The 19,362-nt window shown below is 38.3% G+C and overlaps 1 protein-coding gene across 3 annotated transcripts in view; it reads right to left on the bottom strand.

The window, feature by feature from the left end:
* The window catches only part of zgc:162592 (uncharacterized protein LOC561993 homolog), a 41,859-nt gene extending 22,720 nt beyond the window's left edge, over positions 1–19,139 (bottom strand). The window contains exons 1-4 of one of the 3 annotated variants that reach the window (XR_008602501.1): positions 18,873–19,139; positions 18,255–18,413; positions 17,098–17,324; positions 7,301–7,950 (exon numbers count right to left, since the gene is read on the bottom strand). Coding sequence is in view for 1 of the 3 variants with exons in the window: in XM_023274209.3 (XP_023129977.1) it covers positions 7,655–7,950; positions 12,663–13,458 (1,092 nt within the window). In the remaining 2 variants the exon portion in view is untranslated. Of the gene's footprint in view, positions 1–7,300; positions 7,951–12,662; positions 13,644–17,097; positions 17,325–18,254; positions 18,414–18,872 lie in introns of those variants that run through there. The other 2 variants (XR_008602500.1, XM_023274209.3) reach the window with 2 other exon arrangements.
* Positions 19,140–19,362: the final 223 nt, after the last annotated feature.

Here is a 19,362-nt window from a genome sequence, read left to right as displayed (position 1 = left end):
ATGCGATTTTTCAACATGTTGTAAAAACGTGCCATATGATGAAATAATGTAAAGGAGGCCGTGAAAAACACTCCAGAAAGGTTTTCTTTGAAAAAAAAATCATCATGAATTTTGGCGCAAAAAAAACGCCATAGTATACTATGTCGAAAAAAAATGCAATTTTTCAACATGTTGTAAAAACGTGCCATATGATGAAATAATGTAAAGGAGGCCGTGAAAAACACTCCAGAAAGGTTTTCTTTGAAAAAAAAATCATCATGAATTTTGGCGCAAAAAAAACGCCATAGTATACTATGTCGAAAAAAAAATGCAATTTTTCAACATGTTGTAAAAACGTGCCATATGATGAAATAATGTAAAGGAGGCCGTGAAAAACACTCAGAAAGGTTTTCTTTGAAAAAAAAATCATCATGAATTTTGGCGCAAAAAAAACGCCATAGTATACTATGTCGAAAAAAAATGCGATTTTTCAACATGTTGTAAAAACGTGCCATATGATGAAATAATGTAAAGGAGGCCGTGAAAAACACTCCAGAAAGGTTTTCTTTGAAAAAAAAATCATCATGAATTTTGGCGCAAAAAAAACGCCATACTATACTATGTCGAAAAAAAATGCGATTTTTCAACATGTTGTAAAAACGTGCCATATGATGAAATAATGTAAAGGAGGCCGTGAAAAACACTCCAGAAAGGTTTTCTTTGAAAAAAAAATCATCATGAATTTTGGCGCAAAAAAAAACGCCATACTATACTATGTCGAAAAAAAATGCGATTTTTCAACATGTTGTAAAAACGTGCCATATGATGAAATAATGTAAAGGAGGCCGTGAAAAACACTCCAGAAAGGTTTTCTTTGAAAAAAAAATCATCATGAATTTTGGCGCAAAAAAAACGCCATACTATACTATGTCGAAAAAAAATGCGATTTTTCAACATGTTGTAAAAACGTGCCATATGATGAAATAATGTAAAGGAGGCCGTGAAAAACACTCCAGAAAGGTTTTCTTTGAAAAAAAAATCATCATGAATTTTGGCACAAAAAAAACGTCATAGTATACTATGTCGAAAAAAAATGTGATTTTTCAACATGTTAAAATGTGCCATATGATGAAATAATGTAAAGGAGGACGTGGAAAAACACCTCAGAAAGGTTTTCTTTGACAAAAAAATCATCATGAATTTTGGCACAAAAAAAGGCCATAGTATACTATGTCGAAAAAAAATGCGATTTTTCATGTGTAACATGTTGTAAAAACGTGCCATATGATGAAATAATGTAAAGGAGGCCATGAAAAACACTTCAGAAAGGTTTTCTTTGAAAAAAAAAAAATCATGAATTTTGGCGGAAGAAAACGCCATAGTATACTATGTCGAAAAAAAATGTGATTTTTCAACGTGTTGTGAAAACGTCATAGTATGCTATGTTGTCCAAAATATCACCAAAAACGTCACAGTATAGTATGTCGTCCAAAATTTGATGACTAATGTCATAGTATAGTATGTCGTCCAAAATATCACCAGAAACGTCATAGTATAGTATGTCGTCAAAATTTGATGAAGAACGTCATAGTTTAGTATGTCGTCCAAAATGTGACCAAAACATCATAGTATAGTATGTTGTTCAAAATGTGACCAAAACGTCATAGTATAGTATGTTGTTCAAAATGTGACCAAAACGTCATAGTTTTATATGTCATCCAAATTATCACAAAGTTGTCATAGTATAGTATGTCATCCAAAATGTGACCAAAACGTCATAGTTTAATATGTCGTCCAAAAATATCACAAAAATGGCATAGTTTAGTATGTCATCCAAAATATCACAAAAATGTCATAGTTTAGTATGTCATCCAAAATATCACAAAAATGTCATAGTTTAGTGTGTCATCCAAAATATCACTCAAATGTCATAGTTTAGCATGTCGTCCAAAATGTGGAATTAACGTCATAGTTTAGTATGTTGTCCAAAAGGTGGAAAAAACGTCATAGTTTAGTATGTCATCCAAAATATCACAAAAATGTCATAGTTTAATATGTCTAAACCATGACGTTTTAGTGATCTGAGCATCTTTGGCGGAATACTGCACTCTCTGAGTGCTTTTCTAGTTTTTATATGTATTCAACACAATAAGTGGCATAGATTATCAATCTTGACAAAACATTTGTTCAGTCAACTATTGTTCCAGTAATTTCTTCTGTGCATGTGGCAAAGTACAAAACAGTGATTTATGTGCACAGCAAGAAAATGCTGTATGTACAACCTTTGTTATTGCATTTGAGCTTATATGCAGGAAAATGAAGGGGGAAAAATGCCAAATGGAAGGTTAACTTATCTCAGTCAAGGATCTAAAACACTTAAGTTTAGTGCCTGAATGAAACAGCTTTGAAATACTTGAAAATAAATTTAAAAATGTTCCTTCCTTCAGAAATATTTACTCAAAATATATTTCAGATCTACAGTGTTGCCTTTAGTAATTGTGTCATAGAATAATTAGCATAAATGTGCTAAAAACTTGGTCATGCTGAAACAAAACTAACTAGTTCTGTCAGTGGGTCCTGTGTGGGTAAAGCGTGCTTTGTTTAAGGTTTGACACTACTTTAAAACTTTTGCCTTTGATGTGGCAGTAATTGCTGGATGTCAGATTGAGTTGAAAATGCCAGTTTGATGCCTGGAACAAGGAATGAGTCTGAACACAAGTACGTGGTTGTTGAGACAACAACTAGAAGTGTGGAGCACTCAGGAGGTCTACTTCAGCTAACATCTAAGATTGCAGCAGCCCAAGAGAACTCCACTCACACACTCATCATTTGTCAGATGAGGCAATTAAAGTGAAAGGAGCTTCTCTCTTAGCCTCGTGTTGTGTGTGGTCACTACTGCTGGATCATTCTGCACGCCTCTGACTAGTCCTGTTTAAATACTCTCAAACAATAATGAAACTACATACCATTACAGTGCTCCTTTTCCTTGAAATATTCATGAACTCAACAATGGACAGTATGTCACAACAGCACTGTGCTAATTTGAAAGGAATACAGACATAAAATATTTAACAGCCTGATTTAATTTCCCTCTCTGCTCCTGCTCCTGGCTTTTATACATTCAGCGGGCACCAAAGGCAATGAGGTCCTTTAATATACAGCAAAAAAACCAGTGACATTCTAAAACTACAACACCATGATGATAAGGAACAGATTAATAACAAGAAGTGTCGTGCTCTTTTCAGTCTTTACAGAAAGGTGAGTGGAATAGATCAAATATTACCTGGTAAATTTTTGCAATTTATTAAGGTAGCTGATAAAGAGGTTATGAACTTATATTCCGATTTAATTTTCCTACAGGAATCTAGCTTGTAGAGAGTTACAGCACAAAGTAAATAATACTTGATTTGTGTGTACTCCTTCTCTCCTCAGCTACACTGACTGGAAAAGAGAGAGATGTAAGTGGAGAGAGGCAGTGACTGAAATTAAATCCTTTCGATCTGCAACCTTCACTTGAGCCCTCACAGCACAGAAAGCTCATCATCACCCACAGAATCCTCCTTTTTAATCACGTTTAATCAGGTAGAATATATCAAGAGCCAGATCTCATTATAACAGGAATTAATGAAGAGAAAAATATTTTATTTTTTTTTGTAAAAGACTCCAATGCCACATGTGCTATTTATACTGGGTTTTGTGAAACTCAGTACTGGTAATACAAAAATTTTGAACACTATAAAAGTAGACGCTCTTAATTGCATAAAACAACAGCAATGCAATCTGTTTAGCATCTCGGCAAAAAATGAAAAATATTATTAATGTTCACTAGGTTCCACTGTTTCTGCCATGCTATACTTTCTATAAACACAAGATGGCACTGCAACCTCAAGATATTAATATGGCAGCTGTTTTATTTTGCTTCTACCAGAAACAGTGAAGATGTACACGTCTAAAATGAGTTCAGAATTTAGTATTTCCAGGTTTTTATTAGCACTGAACAGCAGAGAAAACTATATATAAAAACACTTCCAGATGCGGTGTGAAAGATGAAAACAACAAAATGCACAATTGTCACTGTGATGGATGAATATTGATAAAGACCGAATGCGCTGAGAGGATATGAAGTCATAATTCAGAACAATACACTGACAAAACTGTTAATCTGTAAACATCCGGACTATTTCTTCCCCCGTCTGTCTGAAGCAATGTTCCACTAGTTTGGAAGTATGTTACATGAACAACAGATTAACAGCATTTTACAACAGAAGCATTTTATGGTACTGTTTCATTTAGTAAGCCATACAAGTAATGCATTAGAATTATGTTGGATCTGTATTATGTCTTGTTGTTAAAGATATTTTCTCAGCTTCTCAGTAAAATGTCTTAACATAGTGACAAGAGTTATGAGCAGAGACAATGATGAGCTCCTATAAGGTAGCATATTGTATCTGTAGGAGCATACGAAACCCTCAGATGAACATCTTTCCCCATGACTGAATCGCCTGTCGTTCCTATCAGCAGCTACCCTCAAGGAGAGCTGAGGCTGCTAATGCACAACACTCCAGTGTCCTGGGAGACCTGCAAGGCGAAAACCTCAAACGGCTGGAAAAAAAAAGGAAAAAAACTTATGGATGCTGCAGGAATAAACCTGGTCTCTGACAAGGTCTGAGTTTGAGATAAAGGTCACATATTCATGGAATACATAGCAAGCACTGGTTGTTTTACACAGGATTAAATCAGATTCGTTTTTGTTGTTGTTGTTTGTTTTCACACACAAGGGGACTGAATGGTTGCAGAGACATACAGAGAACCAGTATCTGTCTACAGAGGGAATCCCAAGTGGATTCTGCAGTTTCGACAACTGCCTAAAAGGTTCACTAAAACACTCAGCTCTCACAATGAAAACATCCCCAGCTTTTTTTTTAAATCTGAAAGAGACCAATGAAGGCACTATATTCACCCGAGGAATTAAGGGATTTTTTTCTCCTGCCAGCGTCATGCTTGTGGGTCTGGGTCTATGTACTGAACCGCAAAAATATGAGTTGCTTTGTTGTGGATATTTCATTTCCGATTCCAAACCATACAGTCATCACATCCCTTCACATATGCCTGTTAATTTTTCTTGCTTAATTCATATTTTGCATCAACAGTTTGCCGAGACTACTTGTTGTTTCGGAATTCATTGACCTCATATATGTATATGTAGACCTGTTGTTTTGTTGATGTTCATCGTCTGCCAGGAACAACGGCAGGGCCAATATCAATGGAATTTGTATCCATCCATTATGCAAAAGCCAACGCATTATATTCTCATCTTATGATTATTTTGGATAATGTTCTCTAACTCCATACCCCTGGCTCAACCTGTTATCTAACATGGCCCTGGTAGGTAGCTATTACCATAATCCAATTCAAATTATTCATCAGAATTCAACATCTCATCAGAAGAAGCAGCAGAGTGCAACCATTACCAAAATCAAATGAGATGTCAGGCTTTTTGAGGAAGGACTAACTTAGTGATGGAGCTGTTTTACATACAGGAATTAGACAGGAAAAAGTCTCTTTGATAATCAACAACACATTAAATTTAGAAGCTTTATATCAAAGAGTCTTATGAAATGCACAAGCTGCACAACACTATACATATAAAAACTTTCCATTTAAATTATCTGATTTTATTGTAACGCTTTGCAATAAAGGTTGCTATCACAACAATAGACAATAGGCAATAAATCCTGCTTGAAAATATTCTATATATTCCACAAACTGCCTATTATAAAACCACATGGGTGCTGTATATGCTGTGTAGGAGAAATCCAACTTGTAAATCTTCATTAGCCCGCTACTTAGCATTTCTGTGCAGTAGATATAGAGGAAACACTGCATGCATAAAGTACCATTTTCTGCAATGAAAACAAAATAATTTATTAATAAGGAGAAAAACAGCAGCATTTCCTGGTGGTGCAGGTTTTTTTTTTTTTTTTAACCAGGTTTTGGAGATACATCCACAGCATACAGAAGCAGAGACGCTCACTGAGAAGAACCGCGCTGTATTTTGCCTGACAAGGCAGAACAGCTCATGCAGAAACACGCTGTCATAGGAGTGAACAACCTTATAAGGCTTGGTAGTAAGCTACACTACTCCGCACGGTTACTCTGACAGATCTGTTTAGTTCTTCAGTTTTATGGTATGCAGCAATTCAAGTTGAACCAGCCGAGGAAATTTTGTATGAATCCATTAAATAATATTTATCTTAGCTTCACTGCAGTTCTGTAATATACAAAGGATGAACATCAACAGAACAACAGGTCTATATATACACCTGGAAGCTCAATGAATTATGAAGCCAGTGATCGATTTGTAAATATCAAACTTAGAGTAAAGACTCACACTCAAACGGTTCAAAAGCTTTATTTCATAGATCATCCATAAATCATTACATCATCAAATATTCAGTCTTTATAATATTAGAAATTTAGAAACAACAAAATATATACATACAAAAGGACATTATTAGGTCAGTCTTGTTTCTCACATAATTTAGTGACTCCTCTGATGCTCATCCATCATGTGCCAAACTCCAATGATTGTAATGCCAAGCAGCAACATAAAGGCTAAAATACATTGCATAAAATGCTACTGAGTTTTCTTTCAATGTTTTTGTATAAACACTGTCACTGATCTTGTAACCAATCTTCACCATGATAGAAAACTATTCAAAAATGACAATATGCCTTTGCCAAGCTGAATCCATACTGAAGCTGAACTCTCTGAAAAGGAATATCTTGGGCTTAATATCTCAAAATAAACAACCAGAGCCTCAGAAGTTACCCAACCTATCTGTTCCCAGTACAAATGTGGTGACCTTTCTACAGTGTAGATGGCTAATTACTTTTCTCCTTGCGCACACTGAAATGCTGTGAGTTAAAGGTTAACTTCTCCAAGCTGTTATATGCCAAGATCTTTGACGCACAGTTTAAATTGAAGAAGAGGTGGATGGCCTCCGTCATTCAAAGCGCTGGTAATCGGCTAGTGGTATTCACAAAGTCTCACGTGAAAATAAATCTACATATCCGTTTCTTGTGATGAACTAATTGGCTAACCTCAAATGTCTAAAATATTGTATGTTGACCTGAGCAACAGGTGTAATAAAGCAACAGCTGACATTATTAAAAGACTGATTATACAGCTGGATGCAGAATAATGGCAGGCCTTTCTGAGGCCCAGACGAGGTTGATGGCTAATTATAAAACAACTAAAAGGTGGTTTAAGATGAAGTTCTGACAGGAAATCAAATGCTGGCAGCAGTATGTGAATGAGTAAAAAAAAAAAAAAAAAAAATCCTAATAAGTTATAAATTCAGTTGTGTTCCAGTCAACTGAACACTGTTTTTAGACTGAAATTAGATTTTTAAAAAAAATAAAAATAAGAATAATCCATCTAACTCAAAATATAATGATGTAGCCTGTCCAGTCGTTATTTAGAATACTTGCCATCATAGCCTGTCTGAGTATCATACCATCTGCATTGCAGCCTATGTTATCAATTACTTTATCTCTTACCCTTGATACCTTATGTGGGAATGTGTCAGCAGCATGGCTTCAGTTGTCCAGTCCTGCTAGGCACTGTAGAGGTCACTGATTATGTCCTTAACCTTCCTCAGGTCCACGGCTCCTAAGCCAAAGTTAGCAGGGTGCAGGTGGAGGATACGCTGGAAGAACGCTCGTGGACACTGTTGTTATTATCCCGAATTACTGACACAAAGTGCGTGTTCGAAGTGCTGCAGCAACCCAGAGTGTTGGCCAGCTCAGGGCAGACGGCCAGAGCCAGCCTCTGAAGGACGAGATGGAATTTCCTGCGGAAGCTTCGGTTGATCCAGAAATAGAAGATGCAGTTGAGGAAACCATTGGACGTTGGCAGCCACACCACGACAAATTCTATCCACTCTGGTACGCTGCTCCCTGACACTGCTGTGGGGAAGAAAACATTCAATTCAATTCAATTCAATTTTATTTATATAGCGCCAATTACAGTCAAATTGTCTCGAGACGCTTTACAGAACCCATATGCCTGACCCCCAGAGCAAGCCAAAAGGCGACAGTGGCAAGGAAAACACCCTTTTAACAGGGAAAAAAACCTCGAGCAGAACCCGGCTCTAATGTGGGGGGACCCATCTGCTGCTGGCCGGGTGGGTTGAGAGGGACAGAAGAGGTAGAAAGGTAGAGATAGAGGGATAGAGGTAGAGGGGAAGAGGTAGAGGGATAGAGATGGAGGGGTAGAGATAGAGGGATACAGATAGAGGGATAGAGGTAGAGGGGAAGAGGTAGAAGGGTAGAGATAGAGGTGTAGAGGTAGAGATAGAGAGGTGGGGGGTGGGACATAAGGACCATAAAACACAGCCACACATCTGAAGCATCCAGCATCCAGCTCTGGGACCAGGGACACTCGGAGAAAGGACACAGAAAGAAACAGAGTGAATGTAATGCAATAATGGTATATATAGTAAATACATAGGTAGTTAGAGAAGGGCTCAGTGCATCAAGAGAGGTTCCCCAGCAGCCTAGGCCTATAGCAGCATAACTAGGGGCAAACTAAAGGGATGTCAAGAGGGGAAGTCAGTTTTGCAAATGAAAACACCAGCTCACCCCGTCAGGGTCCCCCAGTCAGCCCTAACTATAAGTTTTGTCAAAAAGGAAGGTTTTAAGCCTGGTCTTAAAAATAGAGAGGGTGTCCGCCTCCCGAACCCAAACTGGGAGCTGGTTCCACAGGAGAGGTGCCTGATAACTGAAGGCTCTGCCTCCCATTCTACTTTTAGAGGTTCTAGGAACAACAAGTAAGCCTGCAGTCTGAGAGCGAAGAGTTCTGCTAGAATAATATGGTACTATCAGGTCTTTAAGATATGATGGAGATTGGTTGTTAAGAGCTTTATATGTCAGAAGAAGGATTTTGAATTCTATTCTAGATTTAACAGGAAGCCAATGAAGAGAAACCAATATAGGAGAAATATGATCTCTCTTGCTAACTCCCGTCAGTACTCTGGCTGCAGCATTTTGGATCAGCTGTAGATGTTTCAGAGAGCTATTGGGACAACCTGATAATAAGGAATTACAGTAGTCAAGCATAGAAGTAACAAATGCATGGACTAGTTTTTCTGCATCACTCTGAGACAGGATGTTCCTGATTTTCACAATATTTCTCAGGTGGAAAAAGGAAGTCCTACAGATTTGTTTTATGTGCGAGTTAAAGGACATGTCCTGGTCAAAGATAACACCGAGGTTCCTCACAGTAGTACTGGAGGCCAATGTAATGCCATCCAGAGTAACTATATGCTTTGAACATATCATGAAGAAACATGGAGACTGAAGTAAGACAAGCATCCATAGCAGGACAGCAACAGAGCTAACATAAGACAGCAGCTTCCAAATGAACAACAGTCTAGATACGGCTGGTCCATGACTGTACAGAGTGCCTATTAAAAGTATTCAGACCCTTGCACATTTTGCACTTTTCAACATTGATTCTTGGCCATTTTAATTAGACTTTGTTGACAAAAAAAAAGATTCTCCCGAAAAATATAAAATATAAAATAAGTGATTGTGTAAGTATTGTCCTCTTTAAAGTGACCGCTATCTGAGTGCAGTGTCTGGAAGGTCCAGTCACTGGTCACTGGTGAATCACTGCTCTTGGCTATAACTGCACCATGAAGGCAAAAGAATATTTCAATCAATTCTGTGAAAAGAGGAAATGGCTTGCAGAGGTAGAGAGTACAATAAATGCAACAAAGTATAGGGAAATCCTGGAGGACAACTTGATGCAGTCTGCAAAAGAACTGCGACATGGGAGATGATTTGTTTTTCAGCAAGACAATGACTCAAAGCATTCAGCCAAAGCTAGACAGAAATGGTTGAAAAACAACAAGCTGAATGTTGCAGAGTTGGCCGAGTCAAAGCCTAGACCTCAATCTAATTAAGAATTTTAGGCTGGACTTCAAAGGGCTGTTTATTCACTATCCCAATACAAGTTGACAGCTTTGCAAAGAAGAATGAGGTAAAACTGCAGTGGCCAGATGTGCAGGGCTGATTGAGACTGATCCACACAGGCTCAATGTGGTAATTGCATCCAAAGGTGCATCTGCTTTTTCAGTTTTCTTGCTGTTGTACCACCGAAAATTTCCCCACTGCAGGATCAATAAAGGTTCTATCTATCTATCTATCTATCTATCTATCTATCTATCTATCTATCTATCTATCTATCTATCTATCTATCTATCTATCTATCTATCTATCTATCTATCTATACTAGACTATGATCCAATGTTAAAAAGCAATAAAAGTAGAAAACTTCCAAATGGGGTTAACATTTTTCATAGGCACTGCATATAAACTTATAAAACCACAGATTAGCATGTAATATATCAACAGATAACACATTAAAAACACCTTTGAAGATGCAAGTTTTTCCCTTGAGAGCAACGACATGAAGCCATCAACTTAACATTTATAGTCTTGATGTGAAAGTACAAAATTAACTGCTAGATTTGGTAGAGAGGAGGAAACTACAATCAGATTCACTAGCATATAGACAGCAGCACGCTTTGAAGTTTAAGTTAAGACTGTCAGCTTCATTTTGAAGAATTCTCATCCACATCAGATAAATTACAGCCCTCTTTGGAAAAGGTCTTCACTTCTAAAAATATTCGGCTGTGACTCCACTTTCAGGCTTGATTACGCAAAGACAGCACATGGTTGGAGTAAATGAGAAAAGTCAAAAAGTGTCTGAGTCATATAACTGGCTTTGAATTAGTAGATTCATGCCCAGAATTACATACTAAAAACTGTGACAAGCAGCTCTTCATCTCAGCAAAGCATTAGATAAAATCAACAGAAAGATTTGTAGAAGGAGAAAAAGATCATAAATGTACATCTTTAAAAAACAAAGACCATATTAACGTTCTTATAATAAAGAGCATAACAATAAACCTAAATGAACAAAGACCTGTCAACTTTAACTTACTTTGTCTTTTAGGTAACAAATTACACAATCCAAAACAACTTAAACCTTAAAATCAAATACAAAACTGCTGCCATGTACTGAACGCGTTCAAGCAGCCACTGCATATTAATGTGGCACTTTTTTAGTGAGATTAGTTTTGGCCGCATCAGAAGCTACACTCCAAGCTGCCCTGTTATTACATTTTCCAAGATAATTTGCAAGAGTAGATATCACCTAGTCTAGCTATACACATCAACAGATTGCATTAGTTACTTTGCTGGATTTCTTCATTCTTCATTTTGCTATATAGTAATAGGATGTGATGCTCTTAGATGAGGTGGTTTGACACTGACGCAGGAGAAACACTACACATTCATCCACTTTTTGCAGTATGTAAAGGTGGGTGACAAATTAAAGGGAAAATCTGAACCTTTGACTTTTACAGTGAGGGAATCCTGTGGCTCAGGGGGGAATTTTACTGGCATGGCTTGCCCCCTTAGAGGAAAGAGTCACTGTAAATCAATACAAAGCTGTTCTGAGTGATCGCCTTTAAACTAACCAGTGGAACATTTTTAAACTGATGGGAGTGGCCTCTTTCAGGATGACAAAGCTCCCACGGATTGGGAAGGAGTTACTGAATAATTTCACGAGTTTAAAGATGAAGTGAATCATATGGCACCTTGGCAGTTACCAAATCTCAAACTAGTAGAACACTTTTGGAAGATTTTGGACTGCAATGTTGGACAGCACTCTCCACAACCAACATCAAAACACCAAAGGAAAAATATCTTTTGGAAGAAAGTTTTTTCATCTCTCCAGTAGAGTTCCAGAGACTTAGAGAATCAATGCCAAGGTGCATTGAAGCTGCTCTGGTAGCACATGCTGGCACAACATGAGGAGCCACTAAAATGATTTTTCTGAGTTTGCAGATGATAGGAATCATATGATATGGCCGTTGCAGACACTAGATCCTAACCTGATTCAACACCTATGGGAATTTTTGGACCAAATGGCTAGAGAACACTTTCTAACGCCATCATAAAAATACCAAAGGAGGGAATATCTTCTGAAAGAATCGTGTTCAAGGTGCATGAAAGTTGTTCCGGTGGCCCAACACCTTACTGAGACACTTGGTGTTGTCGTTTCCTTTAATTTGTCACCCTTCTCTAGGTGCAGAATTTAGATTTTGTTGTATCACTGGGTTCTAATTACCACTTTGAAAGCTGAACATTGTCATCTTTAGTCTTAGTGACCAAGTTCAGTTATTTGAGAAATAAATATTTTCATATAGCGCAAATGCATGGATCTATAAATGAGTGTATGTGTTTATGTGGTAGCACATGTTGACTCAACATCGTACTAAGACACCTTTTCCTTTAATTTGTCACCTATATGTATGTGCAGAATGTAGATTTTGTTGTAGGACTGGATGATAATTTGCACTTTTAATGCTGGGCACGTCTGGTCTTTGTGACAAAGTGAAGCTTAGCAAAATATTCTCATAATATATAGTGGTCAATTGAAAAAAAATTACTAAGATTTGTGGCTCATAGCAAAACTTTCAGAAATAAAAGCAACTTTTCATAGAAGACTTATCAGGAAACTTAAGTCATTTATATAGCAGATCCTTGCATTTCAGTTTAAAGCTTTGCCCAACAGTTCCAAGTTTTAAGGCTTATATGTTACTTGCCGTTGTAGATCATAGCAGCCATGCAGGGAGTCCAGCAGGTGTAGTAGGCAGCCAACACAGGAACCAGAACCCTGGATGCCACATTGTGTCTGCTGCGACGCGCACAATTATATTTGCGCAATTTCAGTCTCTGCCTTTTGGCTGCGCACCACACTCTGAGGTTTGCATATGTCATGATGATGGAGCAAGGGAAAAATATGAAACACGTCAAGCTGAGGGAGTATCCGACATTGGACGAGTAGGATGGATTGCAGACCAGTGACGCGGTGGAAAAATGAACCTCGATGATGCCATCTGGGAATGAAATGGGCAACAGTAGAAACGGGGGGAAACACCAGCTGAAGGCAATGAGGAGCAACGTCCTTCTCCTGGTCATCATAGAGGTGTATTGGAGTGGGTAAAACACCGCAATGTACCTCTCCAGGCTGATGGTGGCCAGAGTGTACATGCAGGTGGAGTAGACGGTGGCGTTGCAGAAGGCCACGACGTGACAGAGCGCGTCTGGCCCATCGGTGTAGTCCTTTAAAAGACTCACCCACAGATTCAGGGGCATCACCAGCAGCCCGAACGCAGAGTCCGCAGCAGTGAGAGAGAGCAGGAGGTACCGAGAGTTTCTGGACCAACCATCCACCGAGGAGGTGATCACCAGCAGAACTGCGATGTTTCCCAAAGTGATCACGACGCCCAAAACCACGATGATGCTCACTTTGATGGAACGGTGGCTCAGCTCCTGCAGCCTCTGGTAGTCTGACAGGTTGGAGTCCGCAGAAGTCGAGAGGTTAAGTGTTGTATACATTGTCCTTCACAGAGCCATGAGTGCGACCGGACTCATTTTTGACGTGAGGTCAAAAATAGGCAGTTAAAGAGATCAAAAAGTATGAACAAGAAGTCACATCAGAGAGCAGCTCTGCGGGTAGCTTCTTACTTTCACCTCAACAATCAGCACAACACACCTGAAGCAATTAGTGCTGGGTGGTAACATTCTACTGCACTCACAAATCCTGCAGCAAAAGGCCACCATATTATCTATTATTTTATAGCCACTGTGTTGTGTAAAATATTTTCAGAATCCAGCTTAAAAATAATAATGCATAAAGCGTCTTTTCTCTCACTGATTCTGTGCAATTGGTTGGATATATTTCATGCAAACCAGTCTCAACTAGTGAAAAACACCTCCAGATACACACTATGATGTTGCAGATGTGCATATATGGCTGGTGGCATCATTTTAAACAGTGAAATGAAACTAATAAAATGTAATGACCAACCAGTGTGGAATACTGGATTCTGCAAAAACATAAACAACTTTTTTAAAATCTAAATCTTATCTTAACACAGTTAATGTATTAACTTATTTTTGTGTGTATGCATGTATTTATTGATTTATTTAGTACTGTTAACATATCAGAGTTCTGAGTGAATTTTTCTTAAGATAGGCAAAGGCCATTTATTGATTACATATAGGCTGTTAAATGTTTATTAAAAACTGAAAAGCATTTTTAAAAAAACAACTTAGGCATTTATTGAGTCACTAAAATACTGTAGAGTACAGACCACATCAGCATGATTATAAGCATCCTCTGGTAAATTAACAACCAGATACTGATGTCTCTCACCATATGGACTTCAGGAGATGACTGGGGGATGATAAACTGTGACCTACTGGTTGGGTTCTCTCTGTTGTCATGTTTCTTACATGTTTGTCCCCTGACAGCTGGGTCCTAATGTTTTTTGAGCAACACACCATACTATGACATTTTTACAATGATGGTTCTACTATGGAACCAGTTTGACATGTTCAGGTGTTCTTTGTGTGAAAACAGAGATTTCAGGTATCAGAAGGTGGTTTTCAACTTTCTTTGATAACTTTCTGCTTCAACTTTAAGTTAAATTTCCTTCACTAAACCAGCCCTCTGGACTCCCAGGAAGCCGTGTTCCTATTGGCTGTCCAGGTGGCTGCTTGGTGTTATCAGGAACACCTGAGGAGCTCAGTGTCTTCCTGCTTTATTTGGCTGCAGTGAAACATTTCCTCTGCTTCTCCACCACTGAACTGGGTTTGGCTCCGTTGCTTTAGTTTGTTCTTTAAGCGTTGGCTTGCAGCTTCCAGCAGTAAAGTCGTCTTTAATGTGTTTCTTGGTGTGTATTAGGGCTTTGTACTGAATAGTTGTCTTGGTAAATGTGGTTCTTTAGCCACAGTTAGCACATGCTGCTAATGTGTGCAGTGATTAGTGGAGTTCTTCGAGTCTCGACGAGTTCTTCGAGTCTCCACAGGTTTTCCCGAGTTTCTGGAGTTTCCACGAGGTCGGAGGCAGGACAAGTTGTCATGAAGAGGTGTTGAAGTCGGCCAGGATGGACTGACTTTTTATAGCGACTAGAAGGAAGACGCCTAGAAGAGCAGGTCTTTAACCACCATCCATAAAATCTATGGAGTCAGCTCCAGAGAAATGAAGGGAGGTCAACTTTTATCAACCTCCATCCAGATGTTCAACTTGATATCTTTACTTTGACATTTTTAGCACCGCAAACCTTTAGTATCACACTTTATCAATTATTAGGATTTTAATGGAATCCACCAGCAGATTTTGTTTTTGTTGACAAACTTTATTCTTGTCATCGTGGGACTGCAGTATTTAAAACTCTTCCTTCTATTTGACCTCATGTTTATTAATTTTAGTGGAGAAAGTTTTAATTTTCAATTAGTCTCTTAAAAACTAAATAATAAATTGGATTAGTCAAGAGGTTTAAATTTCTTACTTGGTCATATTTTAAATATGACAAAAAAATATAAAAACAAAGCATCTTGAGACAATTTGACCTGTAATTGTCATTATATGAATAAAATTGAATTCAAATTGTATGTATCTTGTAATGTTGGAGTAATTCAGCCATATATGTTGGAAAACACATTTTCTTTGTCCATTGATCTGTCGTTTTCTCCAGTAATTCATTTCTTGTTTTGGTTTATAAAATGTCAAACCCAAATATATTCAGTTTACGGTCATAAAAACCAAAAAGATTTACATTCATGATACAGGAATCAGGCAGTTTTTCACTTTTTATCTTAGTTTAGTGAGAAAGATAGTTGATAATGAGTGAATTGTTGCCGCTTGTGAGCCGTAAAAGGTTTTAATCTTTGGGGCCGAGTGTCAAAAAACATTTAGAAACCAACATCAACAAAGCACTCAACAAAGGGAAATCCAAATTTTGCATGGCAGTGTCTAATTAAAGGACATTAATTTCCAATGTAAATGTGTGATATTCATCCTCTGGAGCTTTCTCTTCACATCGTCTTCCACATGGACTGGTTTGGTCGGGAGCATGTGCAACAAACATTTGAAAAACTGCACTTTAACATCAATGAATGACACTGAAATTTAATATCTCCATAATGAGACTGAGTCTGGATGTGCTGGTCTGTCATTAACTCTTAAGTTTAGGGAAAGTTAAAACAAAAGAGGACAGTTCAGAGAAGACTTGAGAATGAGCTTATTTTGAACAAACATCTCAGACTTTCTGAGCTTCAGCACCTCTAGCAAGATATTTTAACAACAAGCAACTCAAGAGATCCAGAAGTTGGAGAGAGTTAGCTTTAGCTGAGCCAAAGAACATGTGGGACGCTAACCTAGCAAACATTTCAGACTTCCCTCTGTGAATTCTGACAAATAATTTCCTATTTAATGACAGAGCTACACATCTTAACTCAGTCTCATGAAAACAGACTCTAATTCAGTGTCATCCATCCATATTAAAGTGCAGTTACCCAAAATGTTTGTTGCATGAGCTCCAACAAAACCTGTCCAGATAGAAGGCCACTTTGACAAACAGGAAGTGGACGATTCCAAGCAGATTTATAGAAGGGGGAACCAGACTGTACTAAGTGTCATCGAGTATAGAGGGGTGTTTTGTGGGTTTTTAAGGCTGATAATGATTATTAGTGAGACATTTGGAGTAGATATTCATTTGCAGTAAATGAAAGTATTTAAAATCTTGAGTTAAACTTAGAAGAACACAAACTTCTAACAGAAAACTTTGTTGATACGTTTTTGTTTTGTTTACAGATGTTAAGTTAAAGGAGTTTTATTCGTTACGTATAACCAATCAAATCACTCCAGAAGACAGAGCGACCACAGGTAGATAAAGGTTCAGAGCCAAAGTAGCGCCATTTTTAAATTTATTTATTACCGTAAATCAGTAAAAAATAAAATACTGATAATCAGTAAATCAGTCATCCCACAATTACTACAATTCTACAATGTATGTCTCTTTCCTTTGACTCGTTATTTGTACAATATATGATGTATATGATGGCGTTTTTTCATACCAAAGGCTATACTATGATGTTTTCTAAGAGACATATGATGCTACTCTGGTTGTTCTGGCTCTGGGCCGCTGCACTCCTCCTCTGTTTTTTTCTGGATTGTACTCAGCTGCATACCTTCGTCCACCTGGCCTCCGTTGACTCGTCCCGCCTGCCGTCTCTGGAGCTGAAGCTGGATTGGAACAGACCAAAGTACAGTCCAATCACGATGCCAGCTGCCTCTCAAAAGGCTCCTTCATCTGGCAGGTGGCAGCACTTCTTCTGAGGGGAAGCTGAGCTGGCCTGGCAGAACTTTGGAGATGTGTTCCAGTGGTTGGTGGATGTGTGGGGAGATAGAGAGGGACCTTTGAATTGTTCACAAAGGAAAACAGGAAACCCATTGGTAGTTTTAGTTTAGGGTGCTACTGCAGTGTGTTTTTGGGTTTTTAGAGGTGAACAGGAAGAGTTTTTTTTTTTTTCGTATTGATTACCTTTTACTTTGTTCCTGGTTGGAATGCCCATCAATGTCAACATGAAGTTCACTTTTAGTTCTGTTTATTTATTTATATTTTACTAACACCCATTTGTTTTTAACCCCCTCACATGTTGTGTTGTTGTAAACTTCCTCTTTCAAATAAATACTCGTCCAACCCTCTGGAAACCAGCGTTTGGACTGTTTTTGTGTTGCTCCTCACCTACTGACAGCTGTGGACTAAAGGCTATACTGTGACGTTTTTAGAGCGACATGCTATACTATGATGTTTGTTGGGCTACACGCCATACTATAGGCTTTTTTAATTGACATATTACTGTGACCTTTTTTTTGTTTTTTTTTTGCAGCATATAAGAATTCGAACAGTTTTAAAAGTTACTATACTTTTACTTGTGCAATGAAATTATTATTCTATGGCATTTTTTAGATGACATATTATACTCTGATGTTTTCTTGAATTACATACTATTTTGACAATATACTGCATTATGACATTTTTTGACCCACATATCATACATGACAATTTTAGGCAACATCCTATCATTTTGCGCTTTTTGAACCACATAATAATCTATGTTTTGGTTTTGTTCTTGCCAACACGCTGTACTATGAACTACAGGCCATACTATGTTATTTTTGAGTAAAGCATACTATACTTTGGCATTTTCTGAACTACATCCTATACTATGGCGTTATACACAGAGTGCTTTGGTTACATGTTGATTTATAATCTAGATTTTTTTCTGTTTTGTTTTTTGACAGGATTACCACAGACCTGACTGTGAACACCGTCGACACCCACCTCAGGGAGACGCTGCCTAAGATCTCAAGGCTGCTTAGTCGTGGTCTTTCTGGCACGTACTCTTCCAAGATGAGCCGGGAAGGTTAACACTGATGGAATGACACTAGGTCTAAGCCGACAAACTTCCACTTCCTCCTCAACCCATAGTCTCTGGGAAACCTACATGGAGTAAGAAAAGTAGACAGAGAAGTAATTAAGTCTGTACACAACATATTAAAAAGGGGGGGGGGGGAGCAACATAAACAGTTGTAGGTGGTAAAAATCAGATTATTTATTACAGAAAAGTTTGAACAAAAATGTGCAAGATACTATACAAATGAGGCAAAACTAAGGAAGAGGACTGGTGGGTGCTGCTCAAATTAAAGAAAACAGCAAAACACAAGAGGAGTTCTCATAAGGAGAACTTAACACTACACTACAATACACTACAATACAATCGCGGTGGACAAAAGAAAAAAGTAAACAAAAAGGCTCACTACCTGGGAACTAACACAAAACAAAACTACATGGGAGTCAGCACCCCTAATCCTGGTGAAAACTAGACAAAAGAAAACTACCTGTAATTAAATGAAATGTTGCTGTATCAGTATTTAATTCTAACCCTGGCCCAATTCCTACCACACAGTCTATCTTGCCTCAGCCACACAGATCACACAGAATGACACGCTAGAAGTCAGCTGCCTCGTTCAGTTGAACTGCCAACGCTTTTAAAAGAGTTGGCAGTTTTCGGTTGGTCAGCCTGGTGAGCGCCGCACCAATCGCAGGACTCCTGGTTGCAGTCACGCCTCTGCCGTCGTGGTCCAACCAGAGAGTGGGGATCACACAGCTCTATTTGCATAGCCACAACATATAGTTAAAACACACACACAGGGTGGGAGGCGCTGGCCGTAACACCCCTCCCCTTAAGAAGAGACTTTACACTTTCGAAGGCATGTTGACACTCGGGGGACCACACAAAATCAACTTTGGTGCTGAGCAAGTTTGTCAGCGGACGAACGACAGTGGAGAAACTACGGCAGAAACACTTGTAATAATTTGCCATGCCGAGGAAACGGCGTAGGGCTCTACGGGTGGAAGGCACCGGATAGCCAGTAATGGCAGAGATTTT

This window comes from Amphiprion ocellaris, chromosome 1 (assembly GCF_022539595.1).
Source record: "Amphiprion ocellaris isolate individual 3 ecotype Okinawa chromosome 1, ASM2253959v1, whole genome shotgun sequence".
Taxonomy (NCBI): Eukaryota; Metazoa; Chordata; class Actinopteri; family Pomacentridae; genus Amphiprion; species Amphiprion ocellaris.
Note: the sequence above shows the minus strand (reverse complement) of the source record. Positions and strands in the feature narration are given on the sequence as shown.